Raw genomic sequence first — 23,087 nt, forward strand, 5'->3', positions numbered from 1 at the left:
TGCACTGCAGAGTGGGAAGGTCCAGAGGGACAATGAGTAGTACCAACGCCCAGGTGGGGAAAACCACAATTGAGAGACAACCCATTCCAGATGGATAAAAGTTTGAACATGAAGGATTCAAAATTTTAAACTGTTAGAAGAAAATATAGAAGGTAGGTTGCAAAACACCCCATATGTCTTGATCCATGTAAGAGAAGAACATTTTTGTTTGTGAATAGAAAGGGGCTGTGAGGGGCTGGGGCTGGGGCTCAGTGGCAGAGCGCTTGCCTAGCATGAGTGAGGCACTGGGTTCCATCCTCAGCACCACGTTAAAAAATAAACAAATGTCCATCTACAACTACAAAAACATTTTTTAAAAAAGAAAAGGGGCTGTGAACTTAGATACCATGAAGAAGCCATGAGGAAGTTCACCCCAGATACATGAAATCAGATTCCGTGTCCTTGTGTCCTTGGGCCTGGCTTATTTCCCTTAGCGTAATGCTCTTGGCATCTATGTTGTACCATCTATCCAAATTTCATTCCTGGGTTTTTTGTTTGTTTGTTTATGTTTTTATTTTTTTGGTTTGAACCCAGGGGCACTCTCCCACTAGGCCACATCCCTAGCCCTTTTTAGTTTTATTCAGAGACAGGTCTCACTAAGTTGGTTAGGCCTTACTAAATTGCTGAGGCTGCTTTGAACTCACAATCCTCCTGCCTCAGCCTCCCGAGCTGCTGGGATTACAGGCGTGTGCTACTACACCAGGCTCATTCCTGTTTTTTAAATTTCATTCCCTTCTAAAGCTGAATATCCCTCAATTGCATGTGCATATTTCATATTTTGCTTTTCCATTCATCTGTTGATGAATGGAAATTTCAGACACCTGAAATTCTGCTCCATGCAAGGACACCTCTGCCTCTCGGCCATTGTGAACAACACTGTGGTGAACACTGGAGTCCCTGCTGTCAGGTCCCTGGGTGTAGGCCCAGAGACAGAACCACTAGGTTATGGGTGATTCTGTCTCAGCTTTTGGAAGAGCCGCGAGTGCTCTCAGCAGCTGCCGGCGGACATGCCCCCTCAGCCCTGGGGCTTCCACTTCTCCACACCCTTGGCAGCGCTTGCTATTTTCTTCCCTCCCCTCTCCTCCCCTTCCTCCCCTCCCCATCCCTTCCTTCTTTCCTTCCTTCTTTCCTTTTTAGCAATCCAAATGTGAAATGGATGAATAATTTCTAAGCTGACATTTCAAACAAACTAAAACACAAACTGATTCAACTGTGTGCAAAGCCTAGAAGACTCTGGAGTTCCTCTGTGGACCTTGTGGTCAAAGATAAAACCCAGCAGGTTCTGAAGGACCCCAAACCAAGCCGGACTCCAGGTCTGCAGACCCATGGGGACGGCTCTAGGTCTAACAGCTGGGAAGTAGCAGAAGGGACACCTCATGCAGCCAACTGAAATTCTGCTCCAATCAAGAAGAGAAGAGCTAAGTGAGCAAACGGTCAATAGGGTCAAAGAGATAACTGGGAGCACAGTCTCGGGGTCACAAGGGAGCCGGGTGGGGGGTGGGACGAGTGTGGAGACGGAACTCCCGGGAGGTCGGAGGACAGAGCCACTGTGGGAAAGAGAACTGCATTGAGCCAGCCTTCCCCTCCTGGCCGTTTGCCTCTCAGTCTCCATCCCCGAAATGCAAATCTATGTCCTCCCAGAGACATGCTCACGGCAGCTTTATTTATCATTGTTCTGCCACAGAGAACCCAGATTTCAGCAGGTGGAGTGGGGTGCACCTGTATCCCAGATACTTGGGAGGCTAAGGCAGGAGGATGGCTTGAGCCCAGGGGTTCAAGACCAGCCTGGACAATGTAGTGAGGTCCTCTCAGAAAAAGACCCTAAATGTCCATTGTAGATGAATGGATAAATGAATCATGGCATATCTATTGTTGGGACTCAGAAGATAATACCCCAATATATGACTTTTGGGGGGCATACTGAACAATTTTGTGTAAAGGGAAAGACTTTCTCTGGATTCCCTTCATCTGCACTGAGGCCTCACCTACCACAAGGAACACACCTGCCTTCCCTCCCCACCCTGACACCCAACTGTCCACGGCAGAGAGGAAGGTTGAGGAATGAGCCCACTCTGATGGACATCCCTTGAAGCAGTCCCCACATCACGCATTCCCCGAAGAATCGCCCAGGAGCCTCCAGTCGTTCACCTCTGGCAAAGGGGCCAGAGTTTGAGCAGTGTTGAGTGGGCGAGTTCCCTCCATGTCCCCTCCTCCTGGCCGGGAGCGTCCTCCCCTGCACATTACTAAGCCTTCGGCCTTTTCCCCTGTCTGATCTGTCAGTTGACGACAGCGAACCCTGGAAGGTGTTCCTTCGCTCCTGCGCCCTACGCTCATATAGACTCAGCCAAGGCAAGGGAACCCTGTGATGCAGAAGACACAGGTCAGCCTCAGCGCAGGCGAGGAGCAGCTGCGGTGCCCTCCAGGGACACAAGTTACAGAATGCAAAAGGTCAACGGTGGCAGGAGGCCCGTCAGTGGCTGCCTGGAGGGGCAAGAGGAGCTTTGGGGGCAACAGAAATGTTCATTGACTCCATCAGGGTGGTGGCTTCACAGGTGTGCACATGGGCCAAGAGTCACTGAGTTCCACAGTTTGAATATGTGCAGTTCACCTTACTTCAGTTGTACCCTAGAAAGTCATAAGAAGGAAAGATTGAAATAGCCATGTAATTAACAATCACATAACTCTGCCTCACTTTGAAGATGCAGAGTTTGTTTTTTGTAACTCAACAGAGCAAAAAAGGTGCTCTGTTATAGTCCCCATTCAGTTGCTGACACCCAAACCAAACACTTCCAGTGAACAGGTCACAGGAATCAGGGAGAATCAGCCTGCGGTGGCGCCAACCAGAACCCAGAGAAGACCAAATTCACCTCACTTGTGGACCAGGATAAAAAGCACAGCAACTTTTAGGCTTCAATTCAAGGAGGCAGTCAAAACGTAAGTTCTGGGAAGCGATAAACAATGGCAACAGGACCCACTTGCCTGACGGTGTGGTTGCCAAGAGCAAGGTTAGCCACGCGCAGGACCGGGGCGTCGGACAGGTGCTGCCCCGCAAGGGGCCCGCTGACTGCTTCCCAGCGATAGCTCACTATCTCAGAGTCATCTGTACTCCCTAAAAGGTCAAAAGCAGAAACCAGAATGAAACCCAAGAATAGTAAAGCATAAACTTTGTGACTTATGTAATTCCAAATTTAAATTCATTTTTTGAATTTATTTTTTTGATTGTTGATAGAACTTTATTTTTATTTATTTACATGTGGTGCTGAGAATCAAACCCAGTGCCTTAACATGCCAGGCAAGCGCTTGACCACTGAGCCCCAGCCCCAGACCCCTTTAAATTCATTTTATATGAGACTCTTACATAGAGCTCAATGACAAATATTATGTATTAGAAAGGACCATTTTCCTACTCCCTAAATTATCACTCTGTCTTTCTCCTGGATTTGGGCAGATCCCAGTGAGGACGTTCCCACAACGTGAATATTTAAGAAGCACAGTGACAGTGTTGCTTTTTGAGAAAACAGGTGTGAAGAGCAGAGCACATGGAGAGGCTGGTTCCCCTCGCCCCCTGCAGGAGGGACCCCACTCACGGGTTCTGAATCCCCTGATGCTGACCATGTGAAGAGCTGCTTCTCTGTCATTCAGACAAAGCTTCACTACAGGCATTATTAAGGCGTGAATCTAGAAAGGTCTGATCCTGCATGAGAAGTTCCCACTTAAAGCACAGCAAAATGTTTCATGTGGAATTATAGAAAGCAAGACCTGGCAGGGGGCCCATTTCATTAAAGGAAACCACAGGTTCATGTGGCAGAATAATTCTAACTTCTTGTAACTAAGCTGCACTGAATCAAAATTCGAGGCGTCTTCTCATGGAAACACTTCCATTTAAAATATGCCTCATCTTCATGTCGCAAGGGGAAATGTGGACCTGCCCATCTGGACAGATGCAAGGGTCAGGTGGGCGTGATCTCTGCGCCCTTGCAGGCCAGGAGAAGGGAGCGGCCCTGGCTCTTCTCCCTGCAGCCAGGACAGCTCCCCATGGGATTTGCATTAGCTTTGTGGTCAAGTGACATGACACGCACATACCACACACACTAAGTCTGGTGAAGCAAGTGAGCACACACGCCAGGCTCTTCTTATCTGCGTGGCCACCTGTAACCCCCTGGGGCCTCTCCACTAGAGAGAAGGAACCCTGGTCACATCAGCAAGGGACACTTCCACCTCACTGATGGCAGCCCACTCATGGTACTTTAAAGTGGTTTTCCAGCTGCCCTTTACATATGTCACACACATCCACAGAAGCCTCTTGAGTAGTGGCTTTAGGTCCAGGTCAAACAGCTGGCCCTAAGAAGTTCCTTACAGACCAAGGTGACAGCGGAAGGGCAAGGGAGCACAGACAAGGACACAGTGAGGACAAAGCTGAGGAGCTGTAACAGAAGTTAGAGGAGGACACACTCATCGCGTGTTGGCTAAGTCCCCAGGCCTGCTGCAGGGACAGTCAGATCCTGGGGGTGGGGGTGGGGGGCGAAACCCAGGCGCATCAGGGGACACACACCGCTGCCATCGATGAGCGCTGCTGTCGTCAGCGGAGCGAGCTCCTGTCTCTGGGGAGAAACAACAGCCACTGGAGGCAGGTTGACTCTTCCGGCTGGGAGACAGAGAAGAGAGCCCTGAGCCCAGGCTGTGCGTGCACAGGTCCACCCAACACGACCAGCGGCTTTTTACCCTGATTCACCCTGCCAAGAGGGCGTCTCCCCGCAGGCCTCAACCTAGAGAACGTTCTGAAGCTTTAGAACTTTCCCGTGAATGTCAGTGTCCTCTGCAAGCTCACATTTCTGACTGTGACCGAGGCCCAGCAAGACAGGGAAGAATGACACGGGGTGGGTCCCTCGGTCAGAGCAGCAGCACAGACTGCGGCTTCAGCTCCTGTGATTGGCTGCGTCTTGGATCTTTGACTGATGGTACCCAAAGCCACCACCATGCTCCAGCTATGATAAAGATCATGCAGAGCGGGCAGAAGGCAAGCTGCCGACCTGGGACAGGGAGGAGGGGACCTGGCAGAGCTCTGTGGCGCAGGCTGAGACCCCACCCTGCTGAGGGGTGGTGGAGGATGCAGGCCGGCTTGTGGCCTACTCACTGACCAGGGCAAAGGCCACTTGTGGCCCCAGGGCAAAAGCCACCTGCTCTGATTCACATGGATGCCCTGACTTACAGCCCAGGAGTGGACACAAAGCCCACGGCAGACCTGTCCCCCGACTGGAAACATGTATAGGTGGCTTAACATGGTTAGGTGGCTCCAGTGGATATGTTTAAAACACCCCTGCTCCCAAGCTGAAGCTGAGCCCCGAGGGCAGGAGGGCAGGGGAGTGGATGGAGGTCAGAGAGGAGGCTGAGGTCCAACTGCCACCCCTCAGGAACTGAGCAGGCCTAACTGCGAGTCCAGCAGGTACTAAGCAGTCCTCAGATGGTAGAAAAACACAGCCACCTGGGATCCTCACATGCCTTCCTATCATGGAGCCTAAGGTAGAAGTTGAAACCTCCTGGCCATGTCACCCAGATGCCAAAATCAAGATGACCCACAGAGCAGCAGGCCATCCGTCACACCTACCTGGCTTCACAGTGACGTTGACAAAGCCCTCTCCAGAGGCCTTCTCACCAGAAACGGCCACCTTGAAGGTATACAGTCCGGCTGACAACTGCAACATAAAGTCACACAGGAAGCATGCCCAGCCCTGGCCGATGCCCCCTGGAGGGGCTAGAATATCCCTGGTGTGGCAAGGAGGGGCTCAGGAGAAAGCCCCCATCCCGTCTGTTCAGAGACTGCAGTCTGGTGGCCACCTGAACTCCAGGACATGGAGGTCAGCTGGATGGCCCTTTCGCTTAGTTACAGCCAGCACAGGCCTACAGAGGCCTGAGTGTAGAGATGGACCAGCCAGGGGCAGCAGATCTCAAATGCATGGAAATCATGCACCTTTTATTTTTTTCCCAGAGCTGGGGATGGAACCGGCCACTGCCCCACTAACCCAGGTCCCCAGCCTGGAACCGCTGATGGTCTGGGGAGCACACTAAGCAATGGAGCTCAGTGACAAGAGGTGGCATAAGGGGTGTGGCAACTTCAGCTGTGTAGTCTCGGGAGGTGACAACGACAGGGTCCTCTGTGGGAAACCAGGTCTCAGGATCAGTCAGTCAGGAAGAGGGCAGCTTCCTCCTGGGGACCTTATCTCAGAGCAATGTCCCACAGGCAAAGCAATCTGGGACTGCAGTGGAATTACGGGCACCTCTGAGGAACGCCTGACTGGGAAGTGAGGGGACAGGTGGCTCTGTGCCGCAAAGCTGCGGGATCAGGACGCAGGCTTTAACCCTGCACAGCGGGCGCCGGGCAATGCCTGTCCCCTGAGCAGATATGCTAGCCAAAGCCTTTATGTAACCATCTGCCCAGTCTACCTGCATGGCTTAAGCTGCATGTCCTCCTTCTGGATGGGCTCCGGCAGCTCTGCTATCTCAGCCTCTGCCTGAGACCTGAATCTGGGTTCAACAGGTAAGACAGTGCCAACTGGGTCCAGTTACCTACTTGGGAGAGGTGAAGAGTCGGCCTGTGACCTTGCTCAATGTCACCCTGGTAATCTGCTGGGTGGCTTATTAGGCTCCATTCATACTTGTAGGTTGTTTCTGAGAGAAAATAAGAAATAGGAGCAGTTATAGGTTTGGGGCGGTCACTTCATAACCTGGGTTGAGAGGGAGGAGACAGCCATAAGCCCAGGAGTGTGGACACCTCATACCCTGACCCCACCTACCCCTCTTCACCCTCCATCCCAGCAAAGAGGAACAATGTTTCTCCCCCACCCACCCACTTCTCCCTCTCTCTCTCCTCCATGTCTCTCTCTCTCTCTCTCTCTCTCTCTCTCTCTCTCTACCAGGGATTGAACCCAACCACTGAGCCACACCCCCAGCCCTTTTTTATATATTATATTTTATTTAGAGACAGGGTCTTGCTGAGTTGCTTAGGCCCCCGCTAAATTGCTGAGGCTGGCTTTGAACTTGAGATCCTCCTGCCTTAGCCTCCTGAGCTGCTGGAATTACAGGTGTGAGCCACCGTGACTGGCAGTTCATCCTCTTAATGGGAATATTTTTTTTATTATTATAAAAACATAACTTATAGAAAGTTTAGAAAATAGAAAACAATAAACAACTACAAAGAAAAAAAACCTTCCCCGATCTCTCTGCTAGCCTTTCCTTCCAGGTGCTACGTCTGATCCTCCCTGTAAGTTTTAAGAGGGTAATACACTGTATTTTCTCTCCTGTTAATAAAAGGCAAGGGGATTTCAGCCCATTTGATCTTTATAAGGTTTATATAAGGATATGAGAATGAACTGGACATCTCTAGGTTAAGCTAAAGCCATCTCCCACCTTCAGATATGAGAAAAAAAATGAGGTACCTCCTCTCAGGATTGAAATGCATGTCAGGAGGTATCCGCTCTGCTTATAAAATCCCAGCCACATGTGATGGGAGAATGAGCCAAAGGAACCCAACTGAATGACAAACAGCCAAAGCCCTGAAGAAGGAGTTACCTTAGGGAAAAGGGCATTTGACCACCTGGGGACAGGTCAAGTGTCCACTGGCCAACAGAGCTCTGGACACCTGCAGAAAGTACTCTGGACTTTTTTTGAACAGCTGGCATGAGGTGTCTGCAAACAAACCTTTGGTCACACACTGCCTCCCTCCTCCCGGGGAATTTCCTGGGCTCCATAAGTCCCCACAGATGGAGCTCTGCTACCTGACACCCTGCTCTCACGTGGTGTTCTGAGTTTTCCATCCTGGGCAATTAAAGGTTATGCAGTGCGTGTAATCTCTTACTCCATTCAAGACTGAAGCCGGGCCATGGTGTGGCTTAGGAGGCTGAGGCAGCAATTTAGAGAGGCCCTAAGCTACTCAGCAAGTCCCTGTCTCAAAATAAAATATCAAAAATGGCTGGGGATGTGGCTCAGTGGTTGAGGGCCCCTGAGTTCAATCCCGGTACCCCCACCCAAATAAAAAAAAAAAAACCTGTTTGAAGAAACTTCCTTGCTCATGATCATCCAATCCTAGTCTTCCCTCAGAACCTTGCTTGGTGCTGTTGCCCAGAGTTGTGAAAACAACTGTAAAGACCTGCTCCGGGAGAACACCCACCCCCACCCCGACTCCCCCTTCCCGGGAAGGTCACAGAGGAAAGTCAGACTCACCTGCAGGTGGCGCTGGCACCACGGAGGCCTTCAGCTCCACCCGGTCCTGGGGCAAGGTCACTACCAGGTTGTCTCCCGCCGACACCCACAGTTCTTCCACTGAAAGGAAACCAGGGACCATGCATGCCCTCACATGATGTGCCCACTCCCGTCCCTGCCCGACAACAGGTTTGTTCTTAGATTCAATAAAACAAAATAACATGGTTTTGTAATCGTGCTTCATCGTTTTAAAGGAAGTCACTTTTGCCCCCTGGTTAGTAACTGAACTGTGCCCTCGCTATGCTTCGAGACAGACTTTGTGAGTCAGAGCCATCCAGGTGGGCTGGCGCTGGGAAGAGGACGGTCAGGCTGCGTGAGTTTCTGAACAAGGCGAAGGCGGCGGAGTGGGTCTGTCTCCCACCGCCCCAGCTGTCCTGGGCTCCCCATCAGTAGTCCTGAGCGTTCCTGAGCCGCAGAGCACACACGCAGTTCTGGGCAGCCAGGAGGAAATTCAGGCAGCCTCCATATATGAAAAGGCCACTTTAGCTCAAGCAGCCGGGACAGGGGCTCCAACAGGAGCACAGGGCAGCAGCTCAGCACTCAACAGTGCTCCTGGGCTGGGCGCCAGGGTCGCCCCACTGTGTCCTGCCATGGTTGTGCCTGCTGGGCTGGACACTAGTGTCACTCCCAAACCACATTTTGATGGGTCAAAACACAATGCAGAAAAAAAAAAAAACAGTGAGAACAAAATCTGAGCCCTCACCAGAGGTCTCAGCCACGGGGAGACGCTGGAGGCACAGGGGGCTCAGGCAGGCCCCCGCGGCCCTCAGTCCCAGGCCCCGGAGGCTGCAGCCACTGAGAGGCCTGGAGCCCTCCTCGGGCTCCCCCTCCTGTCACTCTCACTGTCCAGGCCCCCTGTCCCACAGTGGGGAAACGGAGCCCCGGAGAGGCACAACAAGCTGTCCGGGGCCACCTGGATAACTAGCCAATGCTTATTGGTCCACCAGGATTTAATTAGATATACCGATTTCAATACCAGATTGAACTGGGCCAAGCACTGCTCCAAAGGCTTCCAAAAAACACATGTAATCCTCCCAACCTCACATGGCAGTGAGAGTGAAGCCATAGGTCCCTGAAGAAATGGCCTCTGTTAAAGATCCTGCAGACGGCATGGCCTGGGCTGAGGGCCACTGTGACTGTGCAGACATGGAACGCGGCAGGTTTGGAGCCACAGTTTCCTTGGGTTGCCAGTCCCTTGAGAAATACAGCCATTTACTTCCACCCTCTGTGTACCACCCACGTTCTCCTGACTAGTGAACTTCTCAGAATGGTTTTGAGCTAATAGACCTCTAGCCCCCACGGACCCTAAGCTGAGCTCGCTCTCAGATAACATCTGAAACCTGTAAGAAGGACTGTAACAAGGACTTCCAGGCTGCTGTTGCCAAATGCACTGACTCTTGGGCCTGCAGCTGGGCGCAGGTGCCTGATGGGGAACTCACAGCAGGATAAAAACTCAAGCATCTCTCCCTCCATTTAGGGGAGGGGAGTACTGGGATGGACCCAGAGGCACCCTAGCTGTGAGCCACATCCCCAGTCCTTTTTATGTTTTATTTGAGAGTCTTTATAAGTTGCTGAGGCTGGTCTTGAACTTGCAAACTTTCTGCCTTGGCCTTCCAAGTAGCTGGGATTACAGGTGCGAGCCACCATACCTGGCTCTAATCCTGATAACCCCAGCCTAATTCCCTCTTAAGATTGGGAGCCACCTCGTCACAAAGGCATGAAAAGTTCATGTTGGCTTTACTATAAATTACTGCGATTATTCTAAACTTGCTTGGAATGCCTGCCCGTGCCTTGAACTCACTCATGCCTGGCTTTCCCTGACCAGATAACAACCCTCTCTGAAACTCTAGTGGCGCCTCATAAATTCTGACGTCGGGACCTAAATTTACTCCCTAAGTGCTGAATCATTTAGACCATTAACCTACTACCTGCCTTTGTGTTATGCTTGTCAAAATCCTGTTATCTGTAGGTTCTCAAGACACCCCTCACACACACACTTTTTGCAATTTCCTTGCTATAAAGCTGTGCTCCTAGAGAGCTGGGGTGCTGTCTTCTATTCACACGGGTTTCGGGAGAGACAGCCCCGGCCGGTCGGAATTACAAGCTTGCTTTAATTGGATTTAAATTGGAGTCGGTGGTCTTTGTCTCATGGTTTAACAATCCCCATTTTGAATCTGTCCCTTTTGCTTTAAGACATTCTGTCCTGCCATCAGCTTAGATTCCACAACAACAGGTCAGATGGACAAATATCTCTACTGACCAGGCAACAGCCACCCTCCCCCCACCAACCCTGGGATAATAATCAACCAGGCCAGTTTTGAATTAACCCTTACTACTCGGCCACTGGGACTTAATTTTTAAATGAATGTGCTTCTTCCTCTTCCTCTTTCCCAGCTCCTCCCTAATCTCAGGGGAAACAGGGTTACCTTTCTTCCCCACCCTAGACAGAGTTATCTGTCCTGAGCACTCACCCACCACAGGAACAAGTAATCCAGACTTTGGAGATGGCACTAGAAGATCTCAGAAATGAGTATCTCCCAAATTAACGAGTGAATTACAACTTCAACGGGGAACACATGGATGTACGCTTTAAATCACCTCTTTAAAAACCCCTGCTCCCTGGGAATTACACAGAACTCCCCTGTGCTTCTCCTTGGCTGGTAAAGCAATAAAACTCCTTTTTCCTTTTTGTCAAAATCCTGTCCTCCTGACTGGATTGGCACTGGGGACACTGATCGAAGTTTCGTAACAGTTTTGAAGCCAGAATTAGACAGGCAGTATAGGTAGGTAAATGGAGTCAGGTCAGATCCAGTCAGGCCAATTTGAGTGAGTTCAGCTAGTTGGAGACTGTCCCCTGAGGGATTAACTCCTTCAGAGCCCTTCCTGCACCCTTATCCAGAACCTGTCCCTGCTCCAACCTGTTGCTAAGGTCACCTGTCCCAGGAATTGCCCCTCCCTACAGGGAGCTAGAAGGTTGTTAACGTGTCCTGGGCTGCTCCATCCTGCCCTTCCCCCTGCAGCCCACCTGTTCCCCACCTTTTGGGCATCCCACCGAGCACTCCTGGGCCTAGTCACTTACACGGGAAGGAGAAAGAGAAGAGGGAGAAGGCAGGAGAACAGAGGAAGCCTGGGACATAGAAAAGGGCAGAACACCTCCTTCTTGGGATACCAGGACACCAGCTGTGGCCCCTTCTGCCTCCAGGGAGAAGTCCATGTTACCCCTTTTTAAATAAACCCTGCTTTCTATGCCTGACTCGGCGTGCTTCTCTAATGTTCAAACTTCAACATTTGCGGGAGCAGAACTCGTAACCATGACCGGCGGCATCAGTTTGACCAAGACTCCTTAACTGTGAGTACTCTGATCCCTGGTCTATGCTCCCCCCGCAAGACAGGACTGAGGATGTGGGTCTCCTTGTGTCTCTGGTGGGCTACACATTCCTTCCCTGTCTTTGCACTGATGGGCTCTTGGGTTGGTCCTTCAGATGGGTGGCTGGATCTGGTCTGTTGAGATCCCCGAGCTGGGCCTTAACTCTAAAATTCTGGTCACAAGCTTTTCTGCTTTACTGTAGCCACCTACCTAATGTCCCCACCAGTGTTCATTAATACATTGATTTATCGTTTTCTTTGTGCTTTGGCTATGAAGGTTAATCTCTTTCATGGAGGAGCATGTCATTCAGGGTGACCCAAATCTGTGCTCCTGGGCCATGGCCACTAATATTTGACTCAAAATAAACTAATTTCTTATTTCCTGAAAGCAGAGTTTATCTTACATTGACAGTAGGACTGTTGGAACCCAAGGATCCTGATTCCAAGGCCAGTTTCCTTTTCCATATTCCACACAGCTTCTCTTCCACCATTAGCTCTTTCTGAAGCTCAGGATCAAAGTAAATTAAAAAGGTAAAGAGGTGTCAATAAAAAAACATCAAAGTTGAGTATCACTGGCTCAGGGCACTGAAAACGAGTCAGCAGGGCCTTGTTAGTCAGGTCTAAGACAAGTTGGACTGGAGCCACTGCTGACCTGCTGGGACAGGGAGCCCTCCTTCCCTCCCCCCAACTATCAGGGACGGAATCCACACCAACCTTACCTTCTGCCAGCACCAGTCATTCCTGACCGACCAGTGATGTAATGACCAGGCCTCTCTTGTGCTTTTAAACTCTAAATATAGCCACCATTTTGTAAAACCCTAGAGCACATTGTTAAGACTTCGAGGATCTATTTTTTCTCAGATTGCAATCCTAATTAGCCCCACAAAAATGCAGTCCTCTTTATTCTCAACTAGGTTGATTTTATTCTTGCTCAACAGAACATAATCCTCAAAATACATCACCACAGGAAAGCTCAGTAGACACGACGCTTCGGTCTTCCATAGCGTGAAACTTCTTTATTAGACAATCTAATAGAAGCTTTTCATTCCTCACTGAAGCCTCTGCAATACACAGTCCATGGGCTCTTCCTCCTTTCTGGGTCTATGGAGGAAGAACGTGCCACCCCAGAATGCTTGCCAAGGGTCAAGTCTTACGTAGGAGTTCAGGGACTCCAAAATGGCAGAGCAGGGTAACAGAAAGATGCCATTGGAGGCCAAGACAGGGAGACCAGTCGTGTCCTTCTTCACAGTGTCCCATTACCATGACAACTCCCACTGCAGGTGCAGTATTTTAAAATGACCAGTGGGTAAATTGGACAGTATTCTAATTAGGCTTCCTAAAGTAGCCAATGGAGAGGAAGTTGAAATCGGTTTCCTAATCAGGGATCTCAGGTAACCAATGGGGCAAATGGGTAATCTGGCTTTTCCTTGTTTCCACTCCCTGTGTAAGGGCAGGCTGTCTGCAAAGCTTTTTCCTACCTGATTGGGTTGCCCAAACTGGAACACAACTGCCATGTCTTCTTAGAACCACAATCTTATAAACTCTCTGCACAGGAGGAAGACTCAAGAAGGTTGGATGAGGGGCCTGTCCCAGGCTCCACCCACCTCTGTTAGCAGAGGTGACTGAGGCTAAGGGCCTGCCTTTTATCCTGCCCATTGTGGTATCAGAGAAGCTAACTTCCCCTGAAGAATAAACAAGATCCTGTTTTTCAACAGATTGCCCAACCATCCTGAGGAGCATCCGCAGAGACCCACATTTGACCTACAGTAACCCAATAAGGGAAAGCTGGAGTCTAAGACCTCATACTCATTACTTGCCTCTCATGAACCCAGAGTCAAACCAGAAATAAGCATTTGGACCTGCACACTAAGCATAATGGGCAAGGCACAGCAGTCTTCGAGTCGCTCCTTGCTTGCCCTAAACCACTCCTAGCAAAGTGCCCACCAAAGGGAATGAAAAACTCAGGAGTGCATGTGAGCCCAGACCCCCTCTGACCTGTCCCTGCTGTGCTTCCCCAGTGATCCTCCTCCAAATAACCTCTCTGAAGGCCGGTCCTTGTCTCTGTGAATTCTTCTCACTGCCCACACACTGGCCATCAGACTGAAATTCAAATATCTCCTCTAGAACCCAGAGGAACTGGGCCACTGTCAGTTCTTCTGGGCCCATTTATCCACCCTAAAAATAATTCACTATCCGCTCCCCCAAATTTCCTATTTGCCTGCCTCCCTGTCCCCATGAAAAGGCCTGTGTTTCAGCCTCATATTTTGTGTCTGGCTTCTGTTTCTTTGTTAATGAATTTGTTGTTCATTTTTTTTCTGTTATTTATTGTCAGCTTTATTTCAAAGAACGGCATTGTCCAAACTTTCCAGGGAAAGTCCAAACTCCCTGCGGTGGAAGTGCTGAGCAGAGTCCCTGGCTTCTGCAAGCCTCAGCGAGTTCCATTGTCACTACGACATCACTCGTCGCTCTCCAGACCCATTTTAGCGGGTGCACTGGATGCCAGTGTCACCTCCTCTAGAAAGACTGGGCTCCCACAGCAGCCTCGCAGCACTGACAGATTCTATCCAGCCCGACAGCACAGCGGCCCGCCTCCTCTCCTGGACTGAGGCGCCGCCGAGGGGGCGACAAGGTCTCCCTCATCTTTTACGGCCAGTACCCAGCACTGCTGCTGGCACACGGCAGCTGCTCAGAGCCAAGCCTGGAGGAAACAGCAAACTCTAAAAGCTGAGCTGCCGTACTCTACCGCGTGTCAGCACAGTCCTTCCAGTTGGGATTACCTGTCCTGGGAGCAGGAGATACGGGTGGCCCCGGAGTGGACCCAGGAGGGACAGCACTACTGGGGACGGTTGGGATGCTGCACTCTGCGCTCTGCGGGGTGGCTGTGGGAGCAGAGCTTTCCTCCAGGGCGGCTGGCCTGAACCCCAGGCTGGCAGAAGGACTCCGGGAAGGCTTTAGCACCTGCGAGATCATTCAAAAAAAAAAAAAAAAAAAAAGTCTGATAAACCAGCGAACTCCTCAAGCAACGCAATGTCACCAACTTTCATTTCTGTTACAGAAGCACCGCAAAGGGGCAGAGGGTTTGTTCTCTGAAAGGCTCCGCGAGACGGTCACTTTTTCTGCTCCAGGCCAGGCAGGTGCCTCGAGAGGGGCCCGGCGACGCGCGCAGCCTGCCCCGCGCACACCCACCTCGCGCCCCGCGCACACCCACCTCGCGCCCCGCGCAGCGCCCCTCGCACACCCACCTCGCGCCCCGCGCACACCCACCTCGCGCCCCGCGCAACGCCCCGCGCACACCCACCTCGCGCCCCGAGCCGCCGCGGGCTCGCAGAGAAGCCGCCCCCTTCCCCAGCGCCCGGCCGGGAGGGGGCGTGGCGGCCGAGGGAGGCGGATCGCCGCTGTCCGGGCTGTGCTCGGGGGACGCGGAGCCGGCCGAGTCCTTCCGCGAGGGGCGCTCCGGGTCCCGCGGCTTCTCCGAGGACGCCGCGGGGCTGTGGCCGTCGCCTCCGGGCTGCAGGCTCCAGGCCGCGGGCTCGGCGCTCCCGCTGGGGCCTTGCTTGGGGCTGGGCTGCAGGAGACTGGGCTCCATCTCCCCGTCGTCATCGGAGGGCTCAGCCATCCCCGCCATCCCCTCCAGGCCCCGGCCTTGGCCTTGGCCTCCAAGGGGCAAGTCCTCCCTGGTACCCTCGGCCGGGTCCCCCCAGGCCCCCGCGGCGGCGGCCCTGCTCAGCATCCTCTCCCCGTAGTCCAGCAGCGGCGCGGGCCTCCCCTCGGGCCTGAGCACAAACACGAGGTACGACCTGAGCGGGCCAGTCTTCTGGGGCGCACAGTTCTCCTCCTGCGGGCAGCTCACCAGGAAGCAGCGGCCCTCGAACCACCAGGCCAGGTCGCAGCTGGGCAGGTCGCAGCACGCGGCCGTGCAGGCCCCCAGGGAGAAGGTCTGAGGCACTGGCACGATTCTGACGGTTTCCAGGTTGGCCGGAATGACGGCGTTGGGGTAGGTCCTCCCCTGGCTGCACTGCTGGCAGGCACCACCTGCAGGAGGCAGTGCACAGTGAGGACAGAGGCGCCCTGCAGGCATGCCGCTCTGGAAGCGGGACTCCCCGTCTCCTAGAAAGACCACTGCAACATGACAGTCCATCCACCAAGCTAGCTACCTTCCCCCACGTATCCGTCTTCCACTCACCCACCCATCCACCCCTCGTCCTTCCACCTTCCGTCCGCAGGCCCTTCCCCCATCCACACACCACGCAGTCTTCCAGCGCCTCACGACTCCATGCCCTTCAGTGAGCAGAAACCTTCTTCTCCACGTGCATATCGTTTTACATCATTCACAATACTTTGCTCTTCACGTAAAATTAAGTCACACAGGTTTACTTCTGGGAACAGCATCATATCTTTGGGGTTTGGGTTGCAGTTGGCAATTGATTTTTTCTTTTTTTAATTTCACAGGTTATTCTGATGACAGATCAGTCAACAGAGAAATATCCAAGATTGAGAAAAAGTTGTTCTCTGTACATATCTAGAACCAAGTAGTCTTAATCAGATTCTCAATAACCAGAAGAAGGCAGTAACCACCGCAGGCGATGACACTACTGAAGTGGTCTACTATAACTCACTCCCACCAGCTCCATGTCAGAACAGCTTTGAGAAGCTTCTATAGAAAGGTGTCATTGCCTGAAATTCAAGGGCAAAATCACTTCCCTTGTATTCTTAATTGTTTGGTATTTTACAGAAAAATCAGTCCATGACAGATTGGACACAAACTGGCCTTGCCACATACAATTTTAAAAGCATTGTATTAAAGTTTTGCTGCAGAACTCAGAATGACAAGGGATTTCCTCCCTAGTTAGGTTCATCACTAATGATTCTTTAAATAACTGAGTTTTTTTTTTTTTTTTTTCATATGAAGGAATGTCAGAGGTTGTTCTAACTGGAAATAGTGTAAAAGGCTATACACAGCCTAGGAATTATTTTTATGTTTCCTTGCACACACCATAAGTTTTAAAATAACCCAAAGCCAAACCTTGACTCTATGAAAATACTATTTAGTCCTATTTGTTTATTTGTTGGCACTGGAGATGGAACCCAGGGCCTTGCCCCTGAGTTACACCTCCATTCCTGTTTAGTCTAATTTAATACGAATTAGGTATCCTAGATGTGTTTCTTCTCCAGTGCATAAGATAGCAACACACTAAAATGAAGTGGCACTTCTCAAACGTAAGTCTACTCTTTAAAATCATCCAAATAGTTTTGTCCTTTTATTTTCTAGAAAAGAGCTTCATCTGTGATATGGAGAAAGTAGTGATATACTCCAGCTGAGTATCACAAAATAGCATCTCATCAAGATCAAAGATGATGAGAGGTGAAGAATAGAGAGAATCTCCCACTCCCAACTCCACTCTCAAAACCATTGTGTTTAGAGGTATCACTGCATCTCTGAGTGGCCTTTAAATGAAGACCCAAGCTAGACCCATTATTTCACACATGAATGCCAAGATATGCTTTAGTTTCCTTGAGAAATAGTTGGGTCATCTCCTTTGGACAAAGTGATTCAGAGAAAAATCATGTTCATTTCTGGCCTTGGCTCCCAAAAAGCTCAAGAGCCAAATTTTAAACTACGTCACAGGAACCACCACATAGGGAAAGCTGTGACCTTGGAGCACACATAGTTATAGGGGTGAAGAGAACTTCCTGTGGAAGACGTCTTCAACTCAAGCTTAGCCAGTTTCAACTGGGCGGGAGGAGGCCACCGGGCAGACCATTCCTATATTCTGCAAAACTTAAGAAGAGACATTACTGCTAAATAAGGAAATCAGGAAGGTGGCTGCTGACAACAAAATCATTTTTGCTTTGTCCAAGTTTCATAATCACTTTACCATCTTTACAGCACACTTGACTGAAGGAGCACCAAATTCCTGGAACCAAGGAACTGTCAGTAATTGTATGCTCTTAAATCCTAACCCAATCCATGAACATTGTAGGCATTTGATTGTCGTCAATAAAATCACTGGTTAGCATTTAACAAAGGCAAATTGCAGATAACATTATTGGGACTCAGTAACTTAGGAACTGAATTTGTGAACTAGTGGACGGTACCTCAAAAGAAAATGGCAGACAGAGCCAGCATCTCACTAAAACCTATTTGGTCTTAATTATATAGAACCCTACAATCATTAATTTCATTAACTTAGTTGTCGTCTCAAAAAAAGAACAAAAAGGAATGGGAAAATGTTCCTTTGTGTTTTAAAAATGGATGTCTACACATTAATATTAACGAAGGTATTTTTCAGAGCATGTTTAACATTCTATCTTGCACACTAGCGGTGACAGGAGTAGATGGGGGTGGTAAACTAGCATGATGGGCAGAACTTTCCAAAGTGGCCCTTGCATCATCTAAAATAGTGCTTCCCAAAATTTAGGTCTTCTGAACCACCGCCAGGTGCTAGCTGAAACCCCAGATCTCTGAGCCATGCCCTAGGAGTTCTGACTCAGCAGACCTGGAGTGCAGGCCCCAGGACAAGGGTCTCAGGCTATCCTCACCATGGCCTCACGATGGTTGACGAAGTCTGTAAATGAACAGTGTTAGAGTCTGTAAACAAGTCAGGATGGCGCCTGGCATTTTGCCAGGGGAATGTTAGAGTTCGTAGACAAGTCTGGATGGTGCCTGGCAAAATGCCAGAGGGAGTGGTTTGAGAAGTAACAAAAGCGAGCCATTAAGTGTGGAGATTCCTGATTGGTTGACTGATGTATCGAGTTTATGCTAATTAGATAAGCTGTGTGGAATGTATAAATACCCCTCCTGTCCTGCAATAAACGGCTCCCACTCCTGCTGTATCAACGCACACAAGTTTTTTCGTCACCCCCCTTAGTTTGCTGCAGCCGGACTGCGGCAGAAGTTTTCCCAGTGTATCTCCATCCTCAACCCCTGGTGCCCTCTCCCTGGTTCGGCTGGTGTCCTGGGCCATCAGAGCTGAGACTCTCCAATGATTTTATGGTGCAAGTGCATCCACTATAAGCAAACTGAGTATAATTAAAATAAAGACCTATGAGAAAAAAAGAGTCTGATACTTCCAGAAATACCTATGATGTAAGTCTTGTAATTCTACAAATACAAATTTTTCCTAAGATATATTAAATGTGATTTTATTTTCCCACCAAATAGTCATGAGAATAAAAAATTTAAACTCCAGTTTCTATAAAATCAGGGATGCAAGCTGGTAGTGTGCTTGCCTGGCATGCCCAAGAAAAAGAAATCCCTTCAGAAAACCACTTATGCATAAGGTCTGCTTTTTACACAAAAACCAAATCTACTGGAAAGCAAAAACACCGCACCTTGGTGTTGAGTGGACCTGAGTTACTTAGACAAGGCCCAGTGGCACAAGCTCCCAGCCCTGGTCTCCTACCTGCCAGGGTCACCACCAGCAGCAGTGAAGCCAGTGAAACTGCAGGGGGCGCCATCCCGCAGCTCGCAGAGGGTGATGGCAGCCTTCAGAGGCAGCAACTCGGGTACAGCCAGATTGGCCTCTAGGTCTTCAAAGGGAAAACAGAAAAGAGACAGGAAGGAAGAACAGAGTAGGTAAGTGTGCAAACAACAAAGCTGGCGCAAACTCCCTCAGAGTCACATTCCAGGCAGCCATCTGTCCAGAGGGGCTGGTTCAAAGAGTGAGTACAGTTCCAAGAAGCCTGCCTCAGTGGGCTGTGGAAATAGCAAAAACCCACCAAAGGAGAAGAGCAAAGCAATGAACTCAGACTTGTACGGCAAAGGACCCGGCCACCATCAAAGGACCTTGGCACACACTGAATGCAGACGGGGGACCGGGAAGGTTTTAAGGTGCAAAAGGGGAACAGCTTCAGTGTGCACTGCCTGGCAGCTGCTGGCGTGACGTGCAAAAACAGCACACAGCTACCTAGAAGTGTGGCATCCCATGTGATGGAGCAGGGAACATGGGTGGCTTTCTCAGGTCGGTCCTGAGTTGGAAGAAGACATAAAAAACAGGGAAGCTGTCAGTCACCGATGGAGTCCTGGCCATGTAGGATTAATTGTTGCAGAAGTTATTGTTTAGCTTCCTGAATTATTAGAGATAGCACTCTGGCTTCCTACAAGTCTTGCTGATAGCAGGCCGCTTCCTGGGTGGCCGGTTTGTTGAGTTTATTGCTGCAGGTTATGGCTCAAGGTCCTACTTTTAGATATGGTCTGGCCGTTTTCCACTTGTGTATTCAGTATCTCACAGCCCCGACCCGTGAGATGATGACACAAATCATACTGCTCCATTTCTTCAATTCTAGCATGTAAATACTTTCTCATTTTGCCACCTCTGACCTCAGATGTCTTACAGCTGCAGTTGGCCAAGGGACAGGCAGGATTACATGCTGTGGCTTGTGTGTGAACGTGAACCATGCAGCATGGGTGTCTGAGGCTTGGAAGAACATCTCCAAAACCACACGAAGGGGCTGGAGGTGTAGCTCAGTACAAGTTCTTAGCAAGTTCACAGCCCCGGGTTCCATTCCCAGCTGCAGCAACAACAGCAGCAAAAGTGGAGCACTCTTACACAGCGCTGTGCCCGCCCGAGCTCCTGCCAGCACCAAGCAGCTCTGTGTGGCCGGCCATAGAAACTGAGGTGGGACAGAAGAGGTGAAAGGTGGGTAGGAAGGGAGCAAAGGAAGTTAAGGAAATAAGATTTTAACGTGGAGGTCTGCATGCCTTCCCAGCCTCGGTCTCCCTAAGCCAGTTCCTCCCAGGCCTCTCATTCTCTGTGAACCTTGGAGGTAGTGGAGATTCACCCACCTACACAAATCACCTCGTGCACAGGTGATACAGACTAAGCAAGGACAGGATTTTTTAAGAAAATCCTTCCAGTGTTATCTACTACTGGGTTAAACACTGACAGGTACCTAGGAAAGCTTGCCAGGAGATAAGAAGATCCTAGAGAATGTGGTAACAAAGAGAATGGACTCAGGTGGCTGGCCACCTCCCTTTTCCCCAGTCTAGGAGAGGAGTTGAACAGACTGACCCTGGTCGTAAAGTAAGGAGTGTGCTCCTGGAACATCTGCGGCAAGCCACCTGTCAGGGCCTGCGGCCTCTCCCGTGCAGCCCCCGCCGGTAGGCACGGTGAGGCCTCCACTGAACCCCGCTGCCACTGCCAAGGACTGAGTAATAAAATGCCCAACCCTCTCCGCTGAGTCCTCCAAGCTCTTCTCTGGGATGGGTAAACAAGGGCATCTGCGGCCCTGGGGATGGACACCTACCCCTCAGGTAGTGGAGACCAGCCTGAGGATCCAGAGAATAGACACCATGAACCACCTTGACCATCAGACCCAGGCCAGCTCCGGGCACCTCCTCACCCGAGCCCTCTCTCCAAGTGTCCTTTAAAAGAAAAACCTGAGAATCCCCAGCCATCTGCCACTCTTCACATGGTCCACGTTCTCCCTTCCATGTGTGTTCCTTGCTTTCCTAAATGAATTTCTGTGTCTCTGAGGCATCCTTGAATTCATTTCTGCAACATTTGTTAAGAACTCCACTCCTTATGATTGAGGTCCCCCTTTGGAACTCCTTGGGCTTCCTCCAGTAACTGAACTGGTAAGATGTCTGGCAGAAATTAAGAATGTGTGTGTGCATGCGTGTACACACACACACTTTTTTTCTTTGAGATGGAATCCGGGTGGACCTCAAACTGCTGAGCTCAAGCAATTCTCCTCCCTCAACCTGCCCCCTAGCCAGGACTACAGGCACACACCACCAGGCCTAGCTAGGAACATCTATTCACACTGGGGACTGAATGATTCATACTGGGGATTGAACTCAGGGGTGCTTTACCTCTGAGCTAGATCCTCAGTCCTTTTTAATTTTTGAGACAGGGTCTTGCTAAGTTTCTGAGACTGGCCTTGAACTTGCCATTCTCCGGCCCCAGCCCCCTGAGTTGCTGGGATTACAGGCGTGTGCTACTATACCAGAATATTTTAATTTATGTCATTTACATCTTCTTTTATACATGCGTGTTGTGAGCCACCCAAGGGCTGTGTCTGTGAGCTATGCGTATGTGAGTATATGAGGGGACTGGCCTGGTGGTACTGCCTGATTGGGCTGTGTGACATATGTGTGCCCTTTCTCTCGTTCTGCCTGTGATCCCACACAGCACCTGAGATGGGTGCGGCTTTCCAAGATATCGGTCAATCTGCTGACCACAAGACATCACCAAGCGAGAATCCACCCTTCGAAACCCAATCCCTTGCCTTATCTGGGTGGAACTTTCTCAAACGACTTTCCCCTAAATAAAAACAGGGGTTTGGGGTGTGCTTCCTCTCTTGTTCCTTCCAGCACTGGAGCTGACCCTTGGGGTCACCGAGCTGTCCTGCCTTAGAAACTTACGCTGTGGGCTCTGTGGTTTCTTCTTCGTGTTTCATAGTTATTGATACAGCCAGCTCCTTTGAACCCAGCCTGGCCAGCTGGCGATACATGTGCACAAAAATGATTTATGATAAAAATGTTTCTAAGTATACCCTCCTGTCATTCTGTTGATATAGATATTCTAAAGAAAAAGAAATGTGTCCTGGTTTGACAGTGTTTTTGCCTCCTTAGGGTTATTTCTTCTTCTCCTTTGCTGCCTTCTTTTTTGGGGGGATGGGTGTTTGCAGGGATTGAACTCAGGGGTGCTTAACCACTGGCCACACCCTGCCCTTTTTATTTTGTATTTTGAGACAGGATCTGGCTAAATGCCAAACTTAGCATCCTCTTTTTGCCTGGCACCTTTCTCAGTTTGATCTTCACAACTCATAGGATGATTATCTTAAGCTAATGGCGGGCTGGGGATGTGGCTCAAGCAGTAGCGCGCTCGCCTGGCATGCGTGCGGCCTGGGTTCAATCCTTAGCACCACAGACAAAGATGTGTCCTCTGAAAAACTAAAAAATAATAATAATTCTCTCCCTCAAAAAAAAAAAAAGTAAGTTAATGGGCCTCCCAGTGTGGGGAGGCTAGAGTCCATTCTCTGGACTCCTGGGGACTCTGAGTACTTGCTAGGATCTCAGAATGAAACGCACAAGCTTGAGTCCTAGAGATCTAGAGAGAAGTTTCCAAACGCGCGTGTCCGGAACCTGCTGGGAGGTCAAGCTGCTGCTCAGGTAAACCGGGTCTTGGTTCTGGTTCACCTGGGTCTCTCCCCACTCACCCCTCAGTCCCCTCTCCAGCCCCAGGTGTGCACAGAGGACAAGTCTCCTCACCCCTGTTTCTAGAAGCATCTCAGTACTCCTGAGAACTCCCAGGTGCCCTGTTGGAGGAGGAGCGGTGGGAAAAACCACAGAGGTCTCCCCATTGGTCATGCAGTCAGCTGGTGGCCAGGCAAGAGGCAGCCAGACAGGGCGAGGCCCTCACAGACACGCAGCATGGCCGCCTCTGGCAGAGGGTGTTTGGAGCTGCTGCACCTTTGCTTTA

At 50.4% G+C, this 23,087-nt stretch overlaps 1 protein-coding gene across 1 annotated transcript in view; it reads right to left on the reverse strand.

Moving 5' to 3' along the window:
- Kiaa0319 (KIAA0319 ortholog) overlaps positions 1-19,444 on the reverse strand; it is a 43,412-nt gene extending 23,968 nt beyond the window's left edge. Inside the window, exons 1-9 of the mRNA XM_071613723.1 lie at positions 19,381-19,444; positions 19,065-19,191; positions 14,960-15,693; positions 14,439-14,619; positions 8,257-8,355; positions 6,608-6,705; positions 5,645-5,732; positions 4,592-4,684; positions 3,019-3,148 (exon numbers count right to left, since the gene is read on the reverse strand). Coding sequence (XP_071469824.1) covers positions 3,019-3,148; positions 4,592-4,684; positions 5,645-5,732; positions 6,608-6,705; positions 8,257-8,355; positions 14,439-14,619; positions 14,960-15,693; positions 19,065-19,119 — 1,478 coding nt within the window. The 5' untranslated portion in view covers positions 19,120-19,191; positions 19,381-19,444. The remainder of the gene's footprint in view (positions 1-3,018; positions 3,149-4,591; positions 4,685-5,644; positions 5,733-6,607; positions 6,706-8,256; positions 8,356-14,438; positions 14,620-14,959; positions 15,694-19,064; positions 19,192-19,380) is intronic.
- Positions 19,445-23,087: the final 3,643 nt, after the last annotated feature.

The sequence above is a fragment of the Marmota flaviventris genome, chromosome 6, assembly GCF_047511675.1.
Source record: "Marmota flaviventris isolate mMarFla1 chromosome 6, mMarFla1.hap1, whole genome shotgun sequence".
In the NCBI taxonomy this organism is placed as follows: Eukaryota; Metazoa; Chordata; class Mammalia; order Rodentia; family Sciuridae; genus Marmota; species Marmota flaviventris.